General features: G+C 39.3%; 1 protein-coding gene and 1 long non-coding RNA gene across 4 annotated transcripts in view; one reads left to right on the forward strand and one right to left on the reverse strand.

Moving 5' to 3' along the window:
* Positions 1-26,215, forward strand: part of MYO5B (myosin VB) — a 565,409-nt gene that overhangs the window by 78,740 nt on the left and 460,454 nt on the right. Inside the window, exon 1 of one of the 3 annotated variants that reach the window (XM_069104336.1) lies at positions 12,131-12,453. The exons of the other annotated variants lie outside the window; for them this stretch is intronic. Within the exon in view, the coding sequence (XP_068960437.1) occupies positions 12,451-12,453 (3 nt within the window). The 5' untranslated portion in view covers positions 12,131-12,450. Of the gene's footprint in view, positions 1-12,130; positions 12,454-26,215 lie in introns of those variants that run through there. 3 annotated transcript variants of the gene reach the window in all.
* Positions 831-7,291, reverse strand: LOC138174127 (uncharacterized). Its single transcript, XR_011171622.1, has 2 exons — positions 6,198-7,291; positions 831-1,076 (listed from the first exon to the last, which is right to left on the reverse strand). It is a non-coding gene; the product is annotated as an uncharacterized lncRNA (long non-coding RNA).

Consider the following 26,215-nt stretch of genomic DNA (forward strand, 5'->3'; position numbering starts at 1 on the left):
AATGGAGGGGGATGAGAGACTGGTTTTCCACTTGAAAATGAGCATTTATAAAATAATTGGAGTTTAATTCTGATGGGAATCCTGTCCAGTGGATCTACAGGACCCCTTGTAGCTTCAACAGACGTGAATTATATTGTTCACTCACAGGTGCAGCTTTTGGTTTTCCAAACTTCATGCTGCGTTCCCTAACGAGGCTGCTTATTTAAAGTGCCAGGGTAGTCCATTGCCATCTATTCTCAACCAGTAAATCTGACCAGTCATCAGTGCAGGATTTTTTTTCTCCTGGGGGTAAGGCAATTATACCAGATGATTTCTGCTGGTGAGGCTAAAACAATTATTAAGTGCGGCTATGTACCAAGCATTGTACTAACTGTCAGGGGTGCAAAATATAAGCAAAAAGAAAGACAATCCCCTCCCTCAGGGAGCTAACATCTTAATTGGGGGAAACAACACAAAAAAGGGAACTGCAGAGAGGGGGGCATAATAAGAGAAAGTGCCCTTGCGGGAACTCAGAGGTATATTTCTGGAGAATCAGAAGTATAGTTTGAGGGTAGTGAAGCCTAGCCAGCATGGTCCATCCCCAAAATGGAGGCACCAAGACAGTGTGCACCAGTGGGAGAAGGGGTCTGCCGTGGTGGAGGAACATTCCAGGGTGAGAAGACCCCAAACTTAGAGGGAATTTCCAGTGTTGGAAGACAGCTCAATTGTGATGATGAAAGTCTGCAGTCAGAAGCACAGCTGGGAAGGGAATAGCAAATCAATTACCTTGTAAGACTATTAGTTTGTTTGCTTTTCTACAATCCTAAAAAAAAAAAAGTCAGAGGAGGCAGTTTTTGAGTTGGGACTGATGTGTTTTTATTTGCATTTTTAGTATTAACCAACACTTCTGAATTGGGTCACTAGAGAGCTGGCAGCTGATTCCAGCTCTGCCTCTAAATATTTTTTCTTGTTCTCAGGATTGTTGCTGTGGCACCAAACTTTGGATGCTGAAAGAGCCAGTTCAAGATAATGTATTCTCCAAAGTGCTCAGTTTCCTTAGGCTCTGCAGGATAATCATGGCTGCTCCTGGGAATTACCTAGAATGAGGAGGGACTTTCATTTTAAAACTCTAATGGTTTTAGACCTAGGCATCATTTATCAAGGTTCTGTTGTGCAGAGGGTTGAGGAACAGTGAAAATGTACTCCGAGGAGGAATGGGAATAAGAGGGAAGCAGGCTAAAGGCAATCATTGGATCAGAATAACTGAGGCTTGAGCAGCTACTGTGGATTTACAACTATGCTATGTATTGTGGAGGATGGAGAAGACATATCAAGAGCTGACGATATTTATAAGAAGGGCATTGTTCATAGAGTTATTTACTGGTGTTCAAGGTGTAGCTAGTGCCCAGGAAGTCCCAAGGAACATTCCATAGCCCGTGGTATAGGTTTTTCAACAACGAGGTAGTCTGTAGGAGAAATTCTTTTGCAGAATTTTGCTCTGGGCTCTGGGATTTGAAATGAGTCTCACTGATTCAGAGGCCATGAACTCTGCTACTTAACTATATGTGACCTTGGACAAATCACTTCTGCTTTCTGGGTTTTGTAAACAACATGGACTCAAATCTTGCCTTTGGCACTTACCACTTGTTTGACCCTAGTAAGATCACTTCACCTCCCTGGGCATCAGTTTCCTCAACTGAAAATAAGGGAGTTAGAATAAATGGACTTTGAGGTTCCTTCCAGTTCTGAATTTATAATCTGTAAAATGAGAAGGTTGCGATTGTCTCTTTAGGCCCTATTTTTATTTATGACATTATTGTATTCTTAGATGCTATGTCTACCATGGTAACCTTGCAAAATATCAGAATTTTGGGTGAAAAATATAAACATAGAAAAGAGTTTCCTTGTGTAGAGTGACTATTACTATTGCTGTCAATGGCAACTTTTTTCTTCTAACCTTCTGTACCAGTCAGTCAACAATGATTAAGCCCTTACTATATTTCAGGCACTGTGCTAAACACTTGGGACACAAAGGCAAAAACACTGTCCCTTTCCTTAAGAAGTCTTTGGATATATGACCCACAGGTAATCTCTCTTTTTTTAACTTTCTTTAAAAAAAATCATTTTGAACTTATATACTAAAAGATGCACAAAAAAGAATATTTCCATGCACACAGCACAACATAAAAAGAAAATTCAATATGAAAAATGAGTTTCCATTTCACGCTATTTTCTTCCTTTTAGAAAATTATATAATAAATACAAAACGTTTTCAAAGCTAGCCTGCTTTTCTGTGCTTCTGTCTAACTTTTCTTCTCTGCTGCACACTTGTTTTCTCCTTCCTTCCCTACCCTGCCCTAGACTAGAGAAGGCTGCCATTAGACACGTGTGTGTGTATGTGTATGTAAAACCAAACTATACATACTTTTATTTATCATTTTTTCTTTGGTTATGTATAGCACCTTCCTTCAAAAGTCCTTTGTAGTTGATAAGAGTATTTATAATACTCAGAATAACTTAGTCATTCACAGTTATCCTTTGAACAATATTGCTGTTACTGTATATACAACCTTCTCTTGGTTTTGCTTATTTCATGCAAATCTTTCCATGTTTTTCTAAAAATCATCAAGCTCCTCATTTCTTATAGCACAGTAGTATTCAATTACATTCATATATATATATATATATCACTACTTGTTCAGTCATTCCCCAATTGATGGGCGTCCCCTCAATTTCCATTTCTTTGCCAACAAAGGGAGTTACTATAAATATTTTAGAAGATATAAGTTCTTTAACTTTTTTTTTTAAGTTCCTTTGGGAAACACTCAATAGTGGTATTTCTGGACCAAAAGATGTACATAGTGTTATAACTCTTTGAGCAGAATATTTTCTTAAGTTCATACAGTAAAGCCCTCTACCCAGAATTGTCAGGGAATGGCCTGTTCATGCTAATCTTACATCCTGGTTAATGCACTTATTTTTCAAGGACCAGTTGAAGTTGTTGTTTGGTTTTTCATCTTTTGTTCTTGAAGAGGACAAATGACATCAGGAGGGTGAAGTCTTGACTTGCAAGTGAATTGGATTTAAGTGAGTCAAAGCTGTGCAAAGTCATCAGCTTCACTCTCTCCTCCAGAGTTAATTTAGAATCTCATTTCCATGAAGCCTTTCATAATTTCTCCAGTGCTGCATCCTACAGGGCTTGGTTTCTACCACATAACTTAGCACTGGATTATGTACTATCTTTTTTGTTTCATATAAGGTTAATCTCACTACCTCGATGGAAGGTTCCTTGAGGGCCCCCATGTTACTCTTCTATCTTGTACACAGCGGTCAGGACATAGTAGACTTTCAATAAATACTGGTTGATTTTAGGGATCTCAAGAGACCATTTGGAATGTTCCTTGCTTGCCTTCAAACAGGTAGCATACCATTTCATAGACAAGGAAATTACAGCTTAGAGAGACTGTGACTTGCCCAAGGTCACATAGATAAGAAGTAGTCAGCCAGGGGGAGATAAAGAGTCTAGTTCTTTTACTTCCTATGGCCATGTCCTATGCTTGGAATGCTCTCCCTCCTCATCTCCCCGCTCCTGACTTTTCCCTGACTTCCTCCAAGTCTCAACAAACGTCCTACCTTCTGCAAAAAGCTCTTCTTAATGTTAGTGCTTTCCCTCTGACACGATGTCCAATTTATCCTTTATATATTATCCTGCTGGTACATAATCATTTTCATGTTGTTTTTCCTATTAGATTGTGAGCTCCTTGAAGACTAGTTTTTTGCCTGTCTTTCCGTCTCCAGCTCTTAGCATAGTGTCCGGCATGTAGCAGGTGCTTAATAAATGCTTGTATTACAAATTGACTTGTATTACACCATATGAATTGTTGATTTTTAAAGAATAGCAATATACAAAAATATGCCACATTCTAGAATAGCAAACATGGTTCTTCTCTCCTCTGCTATCAAGGCTCTTGCAGAGCTTGGGGCTCTAAAACATTCATCCTGAATGTTCATTAACATTGTAGAGTCCTATGGATGTGGAGCAGAGATGAAATTGCTTCTGTACTCAATGTGTAACAGAACCTGCACACGTGTTCTTTTGAATAAGACTGTCATATGACTTGTTCTCTTCCTTCTTGTCTGCTTCACCTTGAAGTATTGTGAATGTAGACAGGACATTCTGCTTAGTTTAGCCATTTGGATTGCAGAGTTTGCTAGTGTCTCTAGGGTATATTTTAATTCAGGCTTGGAGAAAGTGTGATCTCCTGGAGACAGTTATTCAGCACGAGAAGGCATTAGGTGCAGTTCTGAGTCTATTTCCATCCCCTGATTGCCTTGAGTGAGAACCATGTTTCCCTTACACATACTGTTGAGTGAGATGCTGTGCTCTTGGTTCTGCCTTATCTTTGTGCTACTTAGCTTCTTGTAGATATTATGCTAAACATAATTAATATTAATGTCATATCATCTTATTAAATTGCTGATCTTTTTGTATTAATTATTAATCCTATGACATTACTATGCATAAGATATGATCAAAGAAAAAGGTAGGTCAGCCATGGTTTCATGGGTTGCCATGAAACACAAGAAGTCCTAGGGGGAAGCCTCCAGGATGTTGGGTACATCTTCTATGGAGGAACCTTGGAAAAACCTGAATGAAAGTTAAACAGGAGGAGAAAGCCTGGTAGGGTTGTGCATCATCGGTATGAACTAAAGAGAAGATGCCTATATTGAGGAGATCACAGATCCACTGAGTTATAAGTGAAATATTAAAACAATATTACTTGTTCAATATCCTACCGGGGTCTTAGATGATGCTTACTATTTGAATAAGAAGGAGCATGAGTGCTGACAAAATGTCCATTTAATTTTGGGTTGTAAAAGCCCATTCTTTCTATGAGATTTACCTCATTTTGCCAAGTTTATTTGAGCTGACATCTACTATCAGACATTTAATGGTTGTGGGACCTTGGGCAAGTCACTTAACCTCTTTGTTTCAGTTTCCTCAGTTGTAAAATGGGAATAATAATAGAACCTCACTCCCAAGATCGTTGTGAGGATCGATGGAGATAATATTTATAAAAGTGGTTAGCACAATGCCTGACACATTGTAGGCACTATATATGTATGCCAACTATGATGACAAGGATACTGCTGGGCTCTTTTGTTTTTGTTAAAATTTTATTCATATCTTTTGCTTTTAGATTATATCCCTCTCTTGTCACAAAACAGAAAGGGTCAAGGAAGATAGTTTGGTAAAATGAACCAACACATTCACTGGGTCTGACACTGTGCCGTGTTTTACTACGTTGGAAAACAGTGTTTTACAACCACTTCTGCAAAGAAGAGTGGGATGTATAATTTTCACATCTGTCCCCTGGGCCTGGGACCCAGTGGGAGACCTTGCTTGATCGATATAATGCTTATACAGCATTCAGTTTATTGGTTTTTTTTTTAGTTTGTTTTCCTTTTACATTGTTTTAATCATTTCATATATTGTTTTTCTAGATCTATTTGCTTTGCCTCAGTTCATATCTATTTTTTTAATGTTTCTCTGACTTCTTCAGTCATCATTTGTATTTTTTGGATGCAGTACTTTTCCATTACATTCATGTACATACACTGATATATATATATGTGTATGTATATATGTATGTATATGCCTCTCCCTGTCTTCTTTAAACACTCCATGTTCCAGACAGACCATTCCTTGGAAGGGTTTCCTGACCTCAGCATCCCTTCCCCAACTGCCCTATCTTCACACTGGCCTTCCTCCTCCCTCCCTGGAATGCATTCTCTTCACCTCCACATCTCAGAATCCTGAACTTTCCTCAAAGTCCAGCTGACAATGTCCCCCCACTGAAGATTCTGCTGACCTTCTCCACCTTTTAGTAGTCTCTCCCTCAAATTACCTTATTGTTACTTAGTTAAATCACTTAACTTCTCTGGGCCTCGGTTTCCTCATCTGTAAAATGAAGGAACTGGATTTGATTAATTCTGAGGTCCCTTCCAGCACTAACATGATCTCATGGCTAATTGACATAAAAAATATAATCATTAGAAGGTAGGTTCACACCAGGATCCTTTCTCATTATAATTCCTAAATGGTGCCACCTGGTATTGACCAGAACCACCTCTTTTTCATTCTTTATACTGAAAGGAGTGTATCTTTGAAAAGGAACCAAAGGGGAATGGCATAACTGCAATATTAGTGAACTTACCAGGAGTGGTGGCCGGCATGCCTGCTGCTGTCGCTCCACCCCAGAGGAACAGGTCCTGAGGCGTTCCCAGAGTGCTCTTTAATCCCCCTCTCTTTGCACCCTCTTCACTCCCGCCTCTTCTCTCTGGGCTATTTTGGAATGGACAGGCCTGCTAGGTGGTGTTCATAGTTTGTCAGTTTCACCTGAAGATCGAGCCAGTGCCCTTTCTGAATGTGTAGGGTTAGGTTTGGAAGCAGCAATTAGCAGGTGATTCATTTCTGGGATTCAGCAAGCTGCCTTTCACTAGAAGAATCATTTTTCCCTGGGTGTGTTTTATGGGAGGTGGCTCAGTGCCAGTTTGTCAATACAGTCAGCTTTTCCATGCAGTTGTAGAATCTGGTACCTTTAGTGACTGGGTAACTCCCATTGGAGCCTAAAGCTTTACCAGCTGCTTTAAAAAAATCTGGCAATATGTGTTCCTCTGTTTCCTAAAAGAAATAAGTACTTTTTTCTGTTTTCTCTGTCCTAGTCCAGGCTGGTCAGCATGAGAGCTAGAGTGGAGATGAGGGATATAAGGCTCTGTGGGAGGGACAGGGAATCAGGATCATAGACTTAGAACTCAGTCCAGTCCTTTCATTTTACAGAAAAGGAAGAAAGGTTAAGTAACTTGTCCATCTTGGAAGTCCTTCTGTAAGTCAGTCAACCAATAAACATTATTAAACATCTACTGTGTGCCAGGCACAGTGCTAACACAGAAATATACATTGTTTGTTTTGTTTGTTGTTTGCCTTTTATTCTTAGAAAACTAATGATCCCTGAAGGTGAATGTCTTGACTTGCATGTGAATTGGACTTAAGTGAGGCTAAGTCATTAATATGAACAAGAAATACAGTCCCTGCCCTCAAGGAGTTTACAATCTAATGGAGGAAGAAAACATAAAAAAGGAAGCTGAAAAGTGTGTGTGTGTGTGTGTGTGTGTGTGTGTGTGTGTGTGTGTGTGGCTGGGGGTGGGAATGGGGAGGAAGGAAGGAAGAAAGGAAGGTACTTTGCCAGAGGGCAGGATGGACTGCAGTCCAAAAAGAGTGATCAAAATTTACCTTCTTTTGGACAGAGCACCCATGAATAAGGGTATGATGCCCTATGTGGACAAAGGGAGGGGAGGGAGGGAAGGAAGCTAGCTAGCTTCATTGCCCAACTGGAACTGGCCAGTTGGGTCTCCAATGGGATAGCTCCTACACTCACATGTTGTTTGTCCTTCCTTCTCGAAGAGGACTATGCCATCAGGAAGGTGATGCTATGACCTGAATTGTATTTAAGGGAGGGAGGACTCTGCAAAGTCACCAGCCTAGCTCTTTTTTTCAGAGCCATCTGGGCCTCGTGGCAAGATATAACTGGAGGTGGCCAGGGACCCAGTGGGAGACCTTGGCCTTTTCTAAACTTAGACCTTTCCATTTCTTACCTAGCCTTAATCTCTGACTAGATGTTGCCTCAGTCACACTGAGACCTGGAAAAGACCTTTGCTTAAAAAAGTCAAGGTCTCCCACTGTATCCTTGGTCATCTCCAGTCATCCTGATCTATATCCTGACACTGGATCCCGATGGCTTCAGAGGAAAAAATGAGGCTGGTGACCTTGCACAGCCCCCCTCACTTAAATCCAATCGATCTGCAAGTCTTAGCATCATCTCCCTGATGTCCTGGTCCTCTTCAAGAACAACAGACAAACAACCATCAAGGAGAGCAAGATGGTGGGGGAAAAGGTGTCAGAGTCTTCTTGACTCCCAGTCCAGTATGCTGTCCACTACATCTTGTTGCCTCTCGAGGGAATCAAAGATGTGGTAGAGTTGTGTGGTGGACCATCATGTTCTGCCTGGGTAAAAAAAAACCCAGCAAAGCTAGGAGAAGAGAATCAACGGGGAGGCTAGGAAAGGACTGATATTGGGTGTGAAAGTTTGATGACCTCAGACACCTAACTAGCCGTATAACCCTGGGCAAGCCACTTAACCATGATTGCCTCATCCCAAAAAAAAAACAAAGAAAGATCGATCCATGGAAGATGTCGGAGATTAGAATATCGTCTAAGAGCATATTTTCAGAGCTTGACATCTTTGAGGCAGTGGAATTCCAGTGAAAACCAGACTTGACTTTTTTTACTGTTTTGGATTTTCTATTGGTTTCATGTACTCTGTAGGATAGATTTTTCCCACTAAAGTTCTAAACTTCTCAATGACAAAAATTGTAGAGTAGGTTTCTCAGCACATTTGTTGATTTGATAAGATTTCCCTTTTTGACCTTTGTTCCTGGGATCACAATATAAATTAAAAGAATTTAGATAAGTCTTTGTCAGGAGAGGGAGGTGGGGGAGGGTATGTTTAGATTATTTTTTGCCCAATTGGGGAACAGAAATGAAAGCAGAGACCTGAGATTTTCTTTAATCATTTTGGAAGTAGATAGACTTTAAGGATGACATTTTCTGTGGAATGTCTGTCTTGGCAGACCCACAGATAAATATCATACCTTAGTTTTCTTGCCCTCTGATTTTTTCTCCTCCTTCTGGTTTTCTTAGGTCTTACCTCTTTTTCACTCCCTCTTAAATTCTATGGATCCTATAGTATTATGGAAAGCTCTGTGGACTGGAAATCTAGGGTCTAATCTTGTCACTTGGCCTCTTTGTCTCAATTCCATTATTTGTCAAATGGAGATCATAGTATTTATGCTATTTATACCCAAGGCTGTTGTTGGAATGTTATAAAATAATGAAAATGCTTTTTTTTAAAAAGGCATAAAATGGTGTGTAAATGTCTAAATTGATATAAAAGTAGGGGTAGGCCACTAATTTTTGTTTTGAGGAACATTTTAGAAAATCCTGGAGATGATTAATGTGTGACAACTGTCAGAGGTGCAGTTTGCCAGAGAATTGTCTTGGTGATTGAGAGCTATGAACACTTGCCAATATTTTTGCTCCCCATTTTCCTCGATCCCCCCAGATGGTAGTGTTCTTGTTTAATTGCCTGCATATTTCAGAGAAGGGATTTAGGCTTGTTCCACCCTGAGATGATGGCACCTTTGGACTTGTCCCTAAAGAGAAGCGTTGCCTTCCTCAACTCTTCACTGTAGTGTTGTGATTAAGCTTGTGTGTATACCATTACTTGTTTTCCCCAAGCCTTGAGTATTTCTAGTCATCTTGGGAGGTATCTTAGAAACCCTAGAATTGATTTGAAAAGGAACAATGCCACAAAACATGTTTAAGGAAGAAGATAAAGAAAGGAACAAAATCAAACTCACAGTGATTGGGTAGGGCTCCAAAATGATTGATGGGCACTCGTCTCACTTGATTGCAGAGAAGACCAAGAAGAAAGCCAGCATCTCTGCTTTAGAGCCCTCCATCTTGTGATGCTTGTGGGCAGCTGTCTAGAAGCAGTGATGCTTGATCACACAGGTTGTGTTTCTCCTTCTGTGATCCATCCCTGATATCTTACTGATCTTTGACTCTCCTGGTACAGGGGTTCTTAAGCTGCAGTCTGTGAACTTAAACAAAAAATCAACAACTATTTAAACATAATTGTCTACCTTTGTGATGCTGTATTTTTTCTTTTATGCATTTAAAACTATTACTGTGAGAAAAGGTTCATAGTCTTGACCAGACTGCCAAAGGGGTCCATGACATGTAAAAGGTCAAGGTGCTCTGACCTGGTGGATTACAGAACTTTAGGGCACCCTTTCTTGTCTTTTGACTGTCTCCATTTTTTCTCAAGGGAGTAACATGAAATAGTTTTTTTTTAATTATCAAAAATAAATTTTAGAAAAGCTTATGCCATGCAGCACTTCTAAGAGGGTGGGAGGAGTTATATTACAAAATCAAGTAGTGACATGAGATGTTGCAATCCCTAAAAGATGGGGAGTCACCCCCACCTACGTGACATTGCTCACAAGCTATTTGAATATTCTAAGAGTTGGCACTTTAAAAAGTGCTGTGCCTGTATGTTGGTACTTCACCTCTTGGTATTGAGGAAGCTGGTAGCATACACACACACACACACACACACACACACACACACACACACGAGAGAGAGAGAGAGAGAGAGAGAGAGAGAGAGAGAGAGAGAGAGAGGGGGGGGGAGAGAGAGAGAGACAGAGACAGAGAGAGAGAAACAGAGAGAGACAGAGAGAGAGAGAAAGAGAGAGATCTATTGTTAACTGGTGTTGACTCTTCCCAGATGAAGCAACTAGCTCTGCTTCCTCCTTTGTTGTATAACCCTTTGTTGTCAGCCCCTGTTGGGGCAGCTAGGTGGCACAGTAGAGAGAGTGCTGGCCCTGGAGTCAGCAGGACCTGGGTTCAGATCTGGCCTCAGGCACTTCCTAGCTGTGACCCTGGGCAGGTTACTTAACCTGATTTGCCTCAGTTTCCTTGTCTGTAAAATGAACTGGACAAGGAAATGACAAACTGGAGAAGGAAATGAAAAGCTACTCCTGTATCTTTGCCAAGAAAATCCCAAATGGAGTCACAAAGAGTCAAACACAGCAACCAAACAACAATAACCAGGTTTTACATGCTGGGAATGGACATGATCTTGGTACCAGACCTCTTCTTGGTCATAGGACTCGCTGCTGAGTTTGCACTTAGTGGCACCTGGCCAGGTGAGCTGGGAAATTAATTGTAAGGAGGAAAGCAGCACAGAGTGAATTCTTGCTTTTAGAGGCTGATTTGTATCTCTCCATCCTCCCTGGGAGTTTTTTTTCCTTTCAATTTCTCTTGAAAATGTGAAGTTGGAGTTAAAGAAACAATATCACTTTCCCCTAAGCCTTTTAAAATAATAAAAAATATAATAAAACCAGAGATGGGAGCTTCATAGCAGTATCTTCTATAATGGAAATCCCATTACTTCGTGTGTTTCATTTGAGAACCTATGACTTAGCTGTGCTATTTGGAGAAAAGTATGCAGGTTTTCCCTTTGGGAAAGAGTGTCTTTTCAACTGAAGAAGCTATAGTCTGATGAAAATGTTTTAGTGATGTATGTTAGGAGTTGCTTAGTGGATTTTTTTTTTGAGACTGCAATTTTGCTAAAAAGCCCAAAATAATTTTGAGAATAAAAATTTAAGGTGCTGATTCCTCTGTATATTGTCAACTTCATAGAGTTGTTGTGAGGGAAAGGGGCACTTTGCAAACCCTAAAGTGCTCCATCACAGGATCCTGACCTCATATAGTTAATCATGGAAGGGTTCTTGGAGATCATGTCCAACTTCCTTATTTTACAGGTTAGAAAATTGAGGGAGGTCTACAGAGATAAGTGACTTGCCTAAGGTCACAAAGGTGGCAGAACTGAAATTGAGTGTGAATAGCAGTTGTTTTTGCTCTGGCCAGAAAGTCTTAAGGTCTTCCCTACCCAGACAGATTCTTTTGTGAAGGCAAATGAGGCCATCTTTTTTACCTTAATTCTTACCTAGCCTTTAATTACTGAATGGGTGCTGTCTCAGATGAACTGAGACCTGGGAGAGATCTTTAACTTAAAAGGCTAAGGCCTCCCACTGTATCTGGGGCCAGTCGTCCTGACCTATATTTTGTCACTGTACTCAGATGACTCTTGAGGACTTGTGAAACAACTATCCATCAAGGCTCTCTGGTCTTGGAACCAAGCTGCCAAAGACCTTTGTGGCCACCAGGTTTACAGCAGAGAAAGTTTTGTCTCTGTGATGTCAGAGGTCTTTCTCTCTGAACATCGTGTGATGATTAAAAAGTTCGAGTGACATGGTTTCTGGGTAATTTAATCATTTCATTAATAAGGTCAGTAGATTATTACTAAAAGGATGATCATTTGGCTGTCTCTCAGATCAAAGACATCACTGCTTATATTTCCTTCCAAGAAGAGGTGTTCCTGAGGGCTGGCAATCAACTTGAATTGGTTAACACAAAGACAGGTGTGTGCTATATTAAAATGAAAGTCTTGGGATATGTGACTTAGGTCACTCAAATCTTGCTCAATTTCCAAATCACCTGTCTTGATTATAGGAAGAATCAACTTTTTCCCAGGCCTGTCTAAGCAAACACGTTGAGCAGGAATACCCCCATTAGTCCATACTTAGAAATAAGAAGTCCTAGGACTTCAGAGGAGAAAGTGCACTATTGACTGAAGTAGTCAAGGAAGGCTTCAGGGAAGAAGATGGATGGAACTCTAAAAGGGGTAATTTGACAAGAGGAAAGGAAGGGGAAGATCATTCTGAAGTAATGAAGTGAAATCATGGCATGGATCAAAGGCATGGAGGGAGAGAACCCAAAGGATGGTGAGGAGAATGGCTTGCTAGAGTGGAGGGGCTGGGTTAGCACATGAGAAGGAGAAATTGGGAAGGGATGGAAGGCCTGGGCCGGATTATTCAAAGTCATTATGGAGTAGTGAGCATAGTGCTAGCCTTGGATAGGGTTTGAATCTTGGCCCATTTGTCACATATTAACCATGATCTAGGGAAGGTAACTTTATTGCACCACAGGTAAAATAAGTCAATCCATTAACATTTAATAAGCAATTGGCACAATGTCTGGCACTTAGTGCTGGGGGTTCAAAGGCAAATACATGGTTCACATGGTCTTTGCCTTCAAGGAACTCACATTCAAAACTCAGAAACAATATGGAAACCACTATTTACATTAAAAACTACATATGTATATACTGATATCAGTATCTATCCTTATAGAGATATGGGTATGTGGAGAGAGCGATAGATATTATTATCTAGAGAGAGAGATTTATAGATGTGTAGAGGGATATCTGTCTATGTAGAGTGATATTGATCTATCTAGCTATGTAGAATATCGAGTGACCTACAGAGATATTACTAATGAGACCTCTTTATAGATATTCTACATAGTTAGACATATCAATATCACTCCATGTAGATAAATATCCCTCTACATATCTACATATGTCGCTCTACATATACATGTCTATTAGACATATAGAGAGATATCTGTTTATATGGAGATCTGTATGTCATCTGTCTCTCTGTCAGGAATAGATGGAAGGTAATTTTGGAAGAAAGGCACTGCGGCTAGGGATCCAGAAAGGCTTTCTGCAGAAGATAGAATTTGGGGTGATCTAGAAGAAAGCCAGAGAAAAGAAGGTGGAAATGAGGAAGGAGGATGTTTCAGACACGGGAGATGTCCAGGGAGAAAGTCAGGATATAGAACATTGAACACCAAGAAGATCAGTGTTACAGAATCATTGACCATGGAGAGAGGGCAGTCAAGTGAAAGAAGTCTGGAAAGGGAGGAAGGGGCCAGTGTTTGAAGGGTGACTTTCAGAAAACAAATGAAATTTTATATTTGATCTTGGAGTTAACAAGAAGAAACTGGAGTGTATTTAGTAGGGGAGCGATATTATCAGACTTATGCTTTAGGAAAATTAATTTGGTAGGGTCTGCACCAGGTGGTTAGCTGTGTGACTGGAAAGAAAGGGCTGTTGTGAAGGCGGAAACAGCAAGACTTGGCAACAGAGTGGTTATGTGAATAGGAATATCTTAATTAGATAATAAATGAAAAGTGTTTTGTAAATCATAAATGTTATTTAAAGGCAAAATCCTGTTGTTAAATGTTGGGCAAGGAGTTAAAATTTTTTTGTGCTTTTAATAATAGGGACCATTGGCGATTTTGAACAGGTCACAGATGTTAGTATAATTTGACATCTATTTGGCAATGAAATAATAGGCATAATGCATCTGTTTTACTGATCCATGAGGATAGGGTAGCCTTACCCTTAAAAGATAACTGACATTTCTGAAGAGGGGGGTGTCTGTGCCTTGGTTTGAGAGTAAGCATTGTCAATCAGATGCTGAACCCCCTATTTTATTGTCTCTTTGTTGGGCCCCATAGTGACAATACACAGACTGCTGTCAATCTCTGGAAGCTCTACCTGGTGCCATGGTATCATGGACATGATGCCTGGGCTGCTGTTAAGAGTTCCCCCTCCTTCTACCTGCTTCCTTAAACCTTTTCTCTCTTCTCCAACTTTAGTGAGTCAGAGAACAGTTTGTTCCAGAAACGGATCTGTCATCCTAACCTGGAAAGTTGCCTCTTTCCCAGGGAAGGGAGAGCTGTTCCTGGGCAGGGGATGTTACAGCTCTGTAATATGGTCATGGACTGTATAAGTACAGTTTGAATCGCAGTGGGGAAAACTTTATGTTGGAACAGGGAAGTAACTGGATAGAGACAGGGAATCAGGCTTGGCTCTAAAAAAACAGTTTAGGGATCTAAGTCACATCTAATTTTTCCCCCTAAGAAATTCTTTTGAAGATACTTAATGTGAATTTTTTAAAAATCAGCCAGTTTCATATATTCTATCTCAAAACCGAAATAAAATGTTAAAAGATAACTCCAGTGAGTAATTCTTCCCCTCCTCCAATTTCATAAAAATTTTTATTGTGTTAATTAGCTGTTTCCTAAGAGATGTTAGTAAATCTGTAAACAATACATCCTGTATATGAAATGTTAAATGGTGTTTATTGTATAATAGGTTTTTAGGGCCCATGGCATGCTAGCTGCTTTAAAGAACTGGGTTCCCTAACGCAAAATTAGACTGTCAGCCACAGTGGGAGGTGGGAAAAGACTGACTCTCATCAGATGAGGAGAGGAATAAGGTCTAGTTAATTAGCCATTTAGTAGCTTTAAAGCTTTTAAATTATTTTGTATTGATCGAGGGGAAGACATAACTAGTCAAGATTTTCTAGTAATACTTTATACCTGGTTAATCTTATTTTCTATTTTTAAAGTTTTTCCATGAGGGCCTTAGGAAAAGATAATTTTAATAGGTTCCGAGCTATTGTGTTCTGATTGACTCAGGGATAAAGTGGACAAGGCATCCCTATCCTACGTAGCCTTAGTTTAATAAGAAAATTTTTTTTGAGTATTTTGTGTTTGTTTCTAAATGCCCTCAATGGAGAAGAAAGAGGCGACAGGGAAGGTGCTGGACTCAGTGACATTGGCCCTAGTCCTGACTCTGACACTAATGTACTTAGAGTGGCCTGAGGCAAATCACTTTTGGGGAACTCAATTTTTTCATCATTAGAATACAAGATGTATTGGGGTGGGGGGAGCAGGGAACTAGGTGAACTCTTAGCTCTCATTTTGAACCATCTACAGATCCCAGAACTACATGAGTCTTTATGCATGAATCTCTTTATCTCATGCTACCATGGACACAATGACATTAATCAATCATTTGTTATTCAGTGTGTCCTTGTTTACATATTAATGTTGAATGTTTTAATGTGGATGTTGCCCATGAGCGACCTCTTTGCTTCTGTTCTTGGATCCTTTAAGTATTTCATGAATCCCATGGTGGAGATAAACCACTCTTGGGAACATTGGACAAATCAGTGTGTTTCTCATAGTCACCCTTTAGTATTGGTTTTTGATGATGTGATGTTTGCTTGTTTAAATTTTTGACCTGTTTATCACGTTTGGAGCACATCTATCAGTCCTCTTTATCTCTTTTGCATAGGTCTTTCTACACATCTTTCAATATCTACCTTAAGGTAATGGGCCCTGTGTTTCTTTAAAAGAATTGATAAATAGAAGTATGCTTAGGATGGTTTTATACACACATATAATATATGTATATTTGTGTGTATATGTATATATGATATACACATATTACATGCACACATACATATATGTATATTTTTTTAAATGGTGGCCTTCTGTGGTGTGGGGAGACAGTTCAGAACTTAAAATGCAACAAAAATAATAAAAATTTTAAAATATAGCTTGGGCTTATTTTTTAAAGACTCCTTTGCAAATCTATTATTCCATTTTCTAGTTTCAAAAGTGTTCTCTGAAGGGTATTATTTAGTTGTTGCTTTAAAAGAGTTATTCCCACTGAGCTTAGATCTTAAGATGACAGCAGTAAGTCTCTTAACATTCTTCCATAATCTTTTCCTTTATAGCCTTATGTTGGATGTGACTTGCTTGGAACAGACAAAGATATTTTTAAATATCACATTTATCTGTTCAATTTGTCCTCCACGTTGAAACTTAGATCCTTCAGTTTTTTACTTTCCTCAGTCTACATTAAGAATTGTATACTTATCAAGTCCAAATGACATTTTGATATCATTAGGGAAAGAGTCCACAAGCTGAAGACATCAGATTTTAAAAAATGGAACCAGATTGCTTGATGTAATCTGAGTACGTTAAATGATTCATGTTTTGGTTTTTATTTTAGCTGTGCTCCTCAGACCAAATTTCCTATGTGTATGCATATTTTTATGTGTGTATACATACACACATATGCACACATCTTTTTCTTAATGATACTAGCTGTGAATGCTTTATCTAAAGAACTTTCATAAATATATACTTGGCCTTTATTTGGAAGAGACACTGCTCTTATCTTTTTATAAGTAAACTATAGTAAGTATTTAGCCCTTTATGTTGAGAAAGGTGGGATTATACTTCTATTTTAGGGGTAGCTTATTAGGCGTTTTTCTCTCATTTTTAAAAAATAGTATTTTTCCCCAATTATAAGTAAAGACAATTTTAACATTCTTTTTTTTTGGTAAAATTTTGAATTCCAAATTTTTTTCCATCCCTCTCTGTCTTCCCACCCCCCCTAAGATGGTAAGCAATTTGATATAGTCTATATATGTGCAATCCATATTTCTGTATTAGTAATGTTGTGAAAGAAGAAATGGAAGAAAAGGAAAAAAAAACTATAGAAAAATAAAGTGGAAGTAGTATACTTTGATCTGTATTCAGACTCCATTAGTTCTTTCTCTGGAGGTAGATTTCCATCTCATTTTCCAGCATGAGTCTTTTGAAATTGTCTTGGATCATCGTATTGTTGAGAAGAATTAAGTGAATCATAGTGTTGTAACTATGTCTAATGTTCTCCTGATTCTGTTTGCTTCACTCAGCATCAGTTCATGTCTTTCCAGGTTTTTCCAAAATCCAGTTAGGTATTTTTCTAATAATTCATGTACCATTGTTCATTGTGAAGTGTTTGATCAGGGGCATGCTGGAGGCGGCTCTTGGTCTCTTACGAGACCTAATTGTTAAATTTTGAATGTGAGCATTTAAATCTTGGAAATCAGAAAATGCTACAAATCAAGACTATTTTGTTGATTGTTTAGATTTAAGAAGTTGATGTTGTGGGCACATCTCTCCCTCTCATCACTTTTTTTTTAATTTTGGAAGGGGGAAGGCAGGGCAGTTGGGATTAAGTGACTTGCCTAAGGTCACATGGCTAGTGTTAAGTGTCTGAGGCAGATTTGAACTCAGGTCTTCCTGACATCAGGGCTGGTACTCTATTCATTGTGCCCACCTAGCCATCCACTACCATCACTCTTGACAGAGCCGGTCGTTAAACATTTACCAGCACACCCCTAGTTGAGCCAGTAATTATGGCTCTTTTTCAGTCCTACCACTTTTCTGTTTAGCAAAGAAGCGAGATTTGGGGTTAACTCCCTCTATATAACTGTTCTGTCAGTGATTATAATTATGGTATATAAAATTGATCTGCCATTCATTATAATAATGGTATACAAGTTGGTCCAACTTGAATTTTCATTGTGTAGTGTGTATTGCAACCATATAGATAACAAAAAATCTTTCTCATCTTTCTACATTTGGGATTCTTACTCTTTCCTCTGATGTCTTTGTTTCTCAAACCTCTATAGTTAAAAAAATACTTGTTGAATTGTTTATTTTGTTCTTTTTACTGCTTTGACTCCTTCTCCCCCCTTTGAATTTTTTAATTGTTGGATAGGGGAATCTAGAATTTCTGATAGATGTTTGTTTTCTGGATTCTGTTCTTCATGTTCTTTTTTTGGTTGCCTTTAATAAGGTAATGTAGTTTTTCTACTCCATGTGCCCTCTGGATACTAATGTAATCTTTCCATATCTTTCTGCAGATCTTCATTAGCTTGGTCAAGTCAGTTCTGCCATGATACTTATGATGCCTGCCCTTTTATTTATTCCTTAATAGTCTTCCTTTTTTGCTTAAGGTCCTTAGACAGGCATTGGCATCACAAATGTTATATGCAGATCCAGGCATGTTTTTACAGTTTCTGACAATATTGTGGGAGAGAATGTTGTTGTTGAGTCATTTTTCAGTCATATCTTGCTCTTTCTGACCCCATTTCTTGGCAAAGAAACTGGAGTTGTTTGCCTTTTACTTTTTCAGCTCATTTTACAGAAGAGGAAACTGAGGCAAACAGGGTAAAGTGACTTGCCCAGGGTCACATAGCTAGTAAGTGTTTGAGGCCAGCCTCATTTGAACTCAGGTCTTCTGGACTCTAAGACCTGGTGTTCTATCCACTGTGCCACCTAGCTGCCTGGTTATTGCAAATACCAGCTTTCTTATATTACTCTGGTTTGGTATAATTGGTCTTCTAGCTGTACTGAAGCCATCCAACTTCCAAATAGATTTTCAAAATTATAGCTAAAGTATGACAGTCTCCAATTTCCTTTTCTAAGTCATCTGAGCTGTCAGTATTATTTTTGTCATGCATTTGTTATTGAATATAATTTTTGGAGTTTGTGGAGAAGACTTGAGTAGCCTCAGTTTCTTCAACTTTTCCTTCTCTAGATTTTAATATCTTCTCGGTTTCATCTCTTATTCCAATCTAGCTTCTGAGATGAAACCATTGGTTGCCATTTCCCTGCAATGATTGGTTGTCATGTGATTTGGGACTGAAGGCACAATGGACAAAAAGCAGTACAAATCCCTTTCCTCTCACTGGCAAAATTTGTTGCTAACTTTATTTTGACGTAACATGGGTGCGTGGGGAAGGCATTCATACCATCAGTTCATCCATCTGTGCATGTGGCCTGCCTCCTTTAGTGGTCAGTGCCATCTGTGGAGAAGCATTTCCAGCAGGTGGAAAATTGGCATTTTTGATTTGTTCCAGGTGTCTTTCTTGTGGTATCAAAACACACAGAGTGCCACTTGCTTCATGAGCCTCCTTGTCACGCTGATCATTATTGTGGTTTTGAGCAAGGTTTGCCTGTAAATGCCCCACCGTCCTATTTCTTTGATTTTCATCAGCAGCTGCATCACAGTGCACAGCACCAGTTAGTGGTACCGGAAAGGCCTTGTTCATGAGCCTGTCAGAAGGTCTTGTTGAGGCTCCACAACTACCGTAATAGTCCCAGGGCGCACCGAGTTACCGCTGCACACTGTGACTGACCTTCCTGCCTTAGCTGCTGCACACCCTGTCCCCAGCCCCAGCTTGAATGAGAGACTGGATTTTGAGGAGGTTATTAAGAGTTGTTCTTACTACGGCTATCTCATTCTAATCTTTTTTGATGAGGTTCATATAAAAATGGTCTAGGGACAAGTCGTTGTCCTGCCGTCATTCTTGTACATTTAAGGTTCTGTGAACCATTGGACCGGTGAATAAAAAGAAAATAACTGCTTTTTGTAATTGAATGAAAGGATTGAAATACAAGCCCATCTTCTGTAGCTTCACTGAAAGCATCCTCAGGACAAATCCAGTAAAAGACAGGACCACAGGGAGGTCATATACTTTATCTTGTTCCTACATTGCTTTAATTTCTTCTTCTATGTCCCTCTATTCATTCCGTATAAGTTTGGAGATTATGAGCATTGACATGATGACATCTCTTTAAAAGGTTATGGATCATTCGTAGGTCCAGGCAACTTTGGGTACCAATGTTGTCTGTAATATTTGTATTATATCTGTATATATATCTATCTATCTGTAATATATATTATCTGTATATATATCTCTGTAATATATATATTATCTGTATATATATCTCTGTAATATATATATCTGTAATATATATTATCTGTATATATATCTGTAATATATATTATCTGTATATATATCTCTGTAATATATATATATATTATCTGTATATATGTATAATATCTGTAATAAAAAAATAATAAAAAATGTTGTATTCCCACTAGTGGTATTAGGGAATTTATATTTGTTGTAGGAGGATTGGACACCTGTTGGTTTTTGAAGGAATAATAATAATAACTATTATTATGTTATTTTTATCTTTTTTTTAAGCGGGGTCTAAGTGGACACAGTCCTGGAACAAGGAAGGAAGGAAGAAGGGATCAAGCATTTGTTAAGCACCTACTGTGTTCCAGGAACGATGCTAAACACTTTAAAATATTGCCTGATGGGATATTTGTCCATATTTGTTTGCTTGTTGGCCCCTCCCCCATTAGAGTATAAGCTCTTTGAGGGAAAGTTCTATCTTTTGCCTTTTTTTGTATCCTTAGTGCTTAACACAGTGCCTGGCACGCAGTTGGCACTTAATAAATGCTTATTAACTATTGACCAACTGACTAATGCAATAACTCTATGAGGTAGATGCTGTTAACCCCACTTTTTATTTGAGGAAACTGAGGCAGATAAAGGTTAAGTGACTTGTCTGGGGTTACTCAATGAAAAGCAGCTAATTTTACTAGCATTCCTCTGTATTTAGTGTTTTACTAACTTTTGCAGAGATAGATAAAATGAATGCTTTTTATAGTTGAATAAAGGATAAGGAGGTAAGCCTACCTTCGGTAGGCTTCCTGAAAGCAACCTTGGTGCACTTGCAGGAGTAGCAGGTACGAAGACTAGCATGACATGCATCTCGTATTCACACATGATTTTGATGAGCCTTGAACATTGTGACTAATAAGTGCTTGGCTGAGTCTTTTTGCTAGATTTCTGTATTTGGAAAGCTTTTGTTAACATGCAGCTCAGATGCTGAGTATTTGGTACGGTGGCATGAGTTAAAAATGTTATTTTAAAAGTTTTATGGGTCAGTGATTTACCTGGACAATTGTAGACAATAATTCTCTCGGTGACTGATCCAATTCCTGCATGGTTCATTGGGTGAATTCTCCAGGATCTTCTTAGGTCCATATTTGTATTGTGGCAATTTGTCTGAGAACTCACAAAAGGTAGCAAGCTTCTGACGTGTGATTCTAGCACCAGCTCATCATGTCTTGGGACAGAATCAGTAGGTGCAAAAAAAATACACATACACTTATATTTATATATGTATGTATATATAGAAATTAAAAAACACATTTAAATATATGTATATAAAATGTGTATGTGTATACACACATATATACAGATACACACACATATATGAAATCTAAAGAAGAAAAAGTTGAAGAAACTGAGGCTACTCAGAGCCTTCACCTAATCTTCACTACAAACTCCAAAAATTTTAACTAATAACAAATGCATAACAAAAATAATAGTGATAGCTCAGTTGAGTTAGAAAAGGAGAATGGAGGTTGGTGCTATATGTCAAGGAAATGGTAGAAACTGTACAACCCATCACTGTAAGGTATAAAAATTATTTGGTAGTAATAATGATAATAAAATGTTTATCTGGACCTCTGATTTTTTCAGCTTAAGGGGTTCCCTGATAAGGAACCTCTGCCTCTATTTACCAATACACATTAGTACCTGTTCTACAACTTACACTTAGGGAATTGCCTAGGGATGCTGAGATATTTAAATGACTCCTCTAGGACAGTGGAGCCAGTATGTATCAGAGGCAGGATTCAAGCCAGGTTATTTAGTCTCTCAGGGGGTGGGACAGTGGATAGAGCTTGGGGCCTAGATTCAGGTAGACTCATCTTCCTGAGTTCACATCCCGCCTCAGACACTTACTAGCTGTGTGACCCTGGACAAATCACCTCACCCTATTTGCCTCAGTTTCCTCATCTATAAAATAAGCTGGAAAGGGAAATAGCCAACCACTCCACTGTCTTTGCCAAGGAAACTCCAAATGGGGTCACAGAGAGGAGGATACGACTCAGAATAAAACATGACACAACAGCAGAGAGGCCAGCGATCAATATATTTCACCGTCTGCTCCTTTTATTACAAAGTGTATTTTGCTCTGTATAATGTTGATGAAGAAAGGGAGGCCCAGGTGGTTAATTGATTAATGAGATATTGGGAGAAAGAGTATTCTGCTTCTGAAGTCAGAAAGCCTGACTTTATATCCTGTGTCTGATGCTTACCGTTGTGGGTCATGATGCTGGTGGAACTGGAGAGGCTGGAGTTAACCTCAGCCTGGGCTATTGTGAGCGTGGAAGTTTTGGTGCAGACCTGAGACCCCATCGAGGACTGGTCTGGGATCCAGCCTTGGACTCTTTGAGGAAGAAGAATACAAACGTGGTTTTCAGGACTTTGGGAGCCTCTGAGGCCCCCAGACTCTCCTTTGTCAGTGTTTGATTACTTTATTTTCCCAGACAGCTTTAAACCCCCTTGGAGATTGCTTTAACCTGGGGAATATTTCAATACATTTTTATTAACATTATGTTTGTTTGAATTCTCAGGCACTGCATTATTCATTTGACCAGATACAGAAGTGGGACTGGAACATTTGTTGCTTATGGGACCTCGGGGAAGCCATTTAACTTCGCTAGGCATCATTTGTTTTGGAAGGCCTCTGAGAGGTCCTTTCCAGTGCTACAGTTCTGTTCTTGTAACCTGTGAGCCCAAATAGATGAGTGGCAGGCCATCAGCCTAGAACCTGGGTCTCCTGACTGCTAGCCCAGGGCTGTCTGAGAGATCCGTTTATTTTACCATTATTTTATCCCCCACCCTCCACTTTCTGCAATTTCTTCTTGCACTCTATAGGTTTTTATTTTCAGGATAGGACCTTTTGCTCCTGGCCCTTGCGTCCAAAGGGCCGCATCCTGCCGAGCCACCATTACTTGATAAACATTTCCTTGATCGTATTGAGTGTAGGACGTTGAGAAGGCTAATAATAAAAAGGCCATTTTCATTAAGCCTGGGGTAAATATATAGCTGTCATCCGCTTGAATCCATTATGCTTTTTATTCCTTTCATCCCCATATTAAATGTGGCTGGGCTTGGGACATGACTGCTGGGAAGAAAGCAGTGCAGCCTGACATTAATTTCTGCTCCTTTTGTGCCGTGAGTACTGCTGAATACTGGATTGTAAAGTGTCTTTATGTAAAGGGGGGATGTGCCAAGTGGTGGTGGTGATGGAAGCAGCATTATAGATGCCAAAGAATTCTACCTTTCTCCTTCCCTTTTCAGGGAGGGGGGGAGAAGAAAGTATCTTTTCTAAAACAAAATACTTTGGTTTACGTTTGGAAGATGGTAGTGTTGGGCATTGGTATGGTGAGGCTTTATCTTCCCTCTGCTCCATTGGGCCTTCTTTGTGGTGACAGGAGAAGAGTAATAGCCCCATTTGCTTGGATGCAGAGATTGGTCCATTCTTTTATGGGAACTTTTCAGAACACTTAAGGAGAAAGTTAGCATCCTAAATAGCCCCATTTTGCAGATGACTGGTTTAGATTCTGGGGGTAGGAAAAAGCCGATCGCTAGGGAGTAAGGAGGTGGTAGTATCACACAAGGAATTCTGAAACCTAAATTTATTTATATACCTTTTAGAGTTCATAAGTGCTCTTTTGAGGGGCTGGGTTTTTTCTACTGTTGAGAAAATTATGGTACCCTTTGTACAAGGCCAGGTAATGAAGTTATAAAAGTACTTTTTTGTTGCTGAGTGATTTTCAGTTGTGTCTGATTTTTCTGTGACCCCATTTTGGGGTTTTCTTGGCAAAGATTCTGAAGTGGTTTGCCATTTCCTTCTCCAGCTCATTTTATAGATGACAAAACTGAGGCAAACAGGGTTAAGTGACTTGCCCTAGGTCACATAACTTGTAAGTGTCTGAGGTGGGATTTGAACTTGGGTCTTCTTTACTCCAAGCCAGGCGCTCTATACACCGCCACACCTAGCTGCCCATATAAAGGTACTTAGATTGGGCTTTTGTCAGCCTAGGGGAGACATTTTTCTGAAAATGTGAATGTGGAAAGGGGTTAGGGAGAAAGCTAACCTTTCTGAAAATGGGTCATAGATTTACAGATGAAAGGACCTTAGAGGTCATTGGATAAGTTATGAGACTTGGCCATGTTATTCCCCTGAGAGAAAATGAGCTCCTTACAGGATTGTGGGGTTCCATGGTTGAAGGGGAGTAAAGATCATTCAAAATCAGGCTCTGGAACTTTAAATGCTGTTTTGCAGATGACACTTGCACCATGTCAGATTGGTGCCTTGAGGCTCTGGCGTGGCCATATACTCAAGACAAAGAGAGGGTAATCCTGGTAGGAGCATAATTCTACACTTTGATGAATATGTTACCTTCTTTAGGTGAATATTTCTCCATCAGTGTAGCTCACAGTCCCTCTATCTTCTCATCATGTGTGATGCTTGTCCTTATTCTTTCATAAATGGTTCCGAAAACATGGGTTCTAGAGCATGGGTAAAGATTTCAGGCTGATATTTCTTTGGGGAATGATATTCAGTGGGCTACACCCCAAGCCTTGCATTTTACAACTTTGCTGATATGAAGCATGTTGGGTAACAAATGAGAGCATGGCCTGTTCAGGACAATCCTTTCTAGCCCCTCTAAAGATTCTCAGGGCACATATACCACTGATGATGGACTGGTAGCATCATCTTTCAATTTAGGACCAGACAATGTACTATTTAATCTAGGAGCATGGAATAGTACCATCTTGGAAGACCTGAGTTTAAGTCCTGTGTCTGACACATAATAGCTAGATGACCATGGACAGGTCACTTAAACTCTGGGTATCCTTGAATCTCAGTCAATCAACAAACAATTATTAAACATTTGCTGTGTTAAGCAAGGCACTGTGGTAAGCCCTGGTGATACAAAGAAAATCAACAAGTTCATGATCGCAGATGAAATTATAGGACTGGACTTCCCCTCCCCAGACCTCTTTCTACGCAAGAAATAAATTTAAAATATAAACAAAACTGTTGTGATGGTGACTAGGTTAAAAAAAAAAAAGGTTATTTTGCAAAGGAATTGGGGGAAAAGACAAAGGATGGTACCAGTGGTAGTGTGTGCTGTGTGGAACAGTCTCTCTGCCCTATGTGTGTTATAAGCAGTTTTTAATTGAAGAAAGCTTTATTTCCTGTGTTCTTTTTTCCTTTTTAGAGAGAGGAAAGCTAGCCAGTGGAAGCTGTACACATTGCTCTATGTTCTAGAGTCAAGTAGGCTGCTTGTCCCATAGGAATTCTGTGAATATATGACACAAGTTATCCCTAGGAGTCTGTCATAGAACATGAATTTTACTTAATTAAATTCATTTCAGGATCCATTTTGAATCATTTTCGGGAAAATATTGGTGTTCACAGGGGAAATCTCACTGAGACTCTCTGTTGTTGTACGTTTCCATTTTGTGTTTATGTCCTGATGTTTTCCAGGGTGTTGGTGTTGGGTAGGAATTAATGATACTCCATGGTTTATTACTCAGCATCTGTTATTCTTTAAACTGGAAACATTCAAAAGATTATTTGCTAGAAAATAGGGTGTGGTAGGGATTTGCTGCTGCTGCTGTTTAAACACACATACACAGAGCAAAGCATTAGAATTATTCTCTTCCCCATCCCCCACCAAATAGAAGTAAATTAAAATTCCCAAGCACATTTTCACAGCTGATGGCTGACAACAAGAATCATGAAATATTGGCATAGGTTCTGGAAAATAACTGTAGAATTTCATTCTCTGGATAACATTAGAATATGCCAGATACTTCTGTGTAACTTAGATCCTCCATCTGAACTGTTGTGGTCTCACCTGGCTGTAAGTCAGCTTAGTGGCTAGTTACTGAGTGCCTGCTGTACTCCCAACCTAATTCTGGGTTCTATGTGGCTCTTGAGACAAGTCTACCCTCAAGGAGCTTAAAGTCTAGTTGGGTGGACAAAGTGAAATAACTAGAAAATGATGAGAGGGTATGTGGTCAGTTGGTACATTATGTGTGGGTAAGACCTTAAGTAGGATTTAGAACTTGGAGAAGAAGAGACAAGTGTCATAGGAATTATCATAAAATGATAGCACTGGAAGAGATCTTAGGAGATCTCAGGACAGGTAACATTTTTATTTATATGTGACTGGAAGAATTGCAAAGTGCTTTGATTTTAATGGTCTGGTGATGAAAAACTAATTCAAATCAGAGGAATTTCTAGCTCCATCAACAGTGTATTTGTGTGTTT

This window comes from Petaurus breviceps, unplaced genomic scaffold (assembly GCF_028583685.1).
Source record: "Petaurus breviceps papuanus isolate PSGF00001 unplaced genomic scaffold, PetGlider_PUasm1.0 131, whole genome shotgun sequence".
NCBI lineage: Eukaryota > Metazoa > Chordata > Mammalia > Diprotodontia > Petauridae > Petaurus > Petaurus breviceps.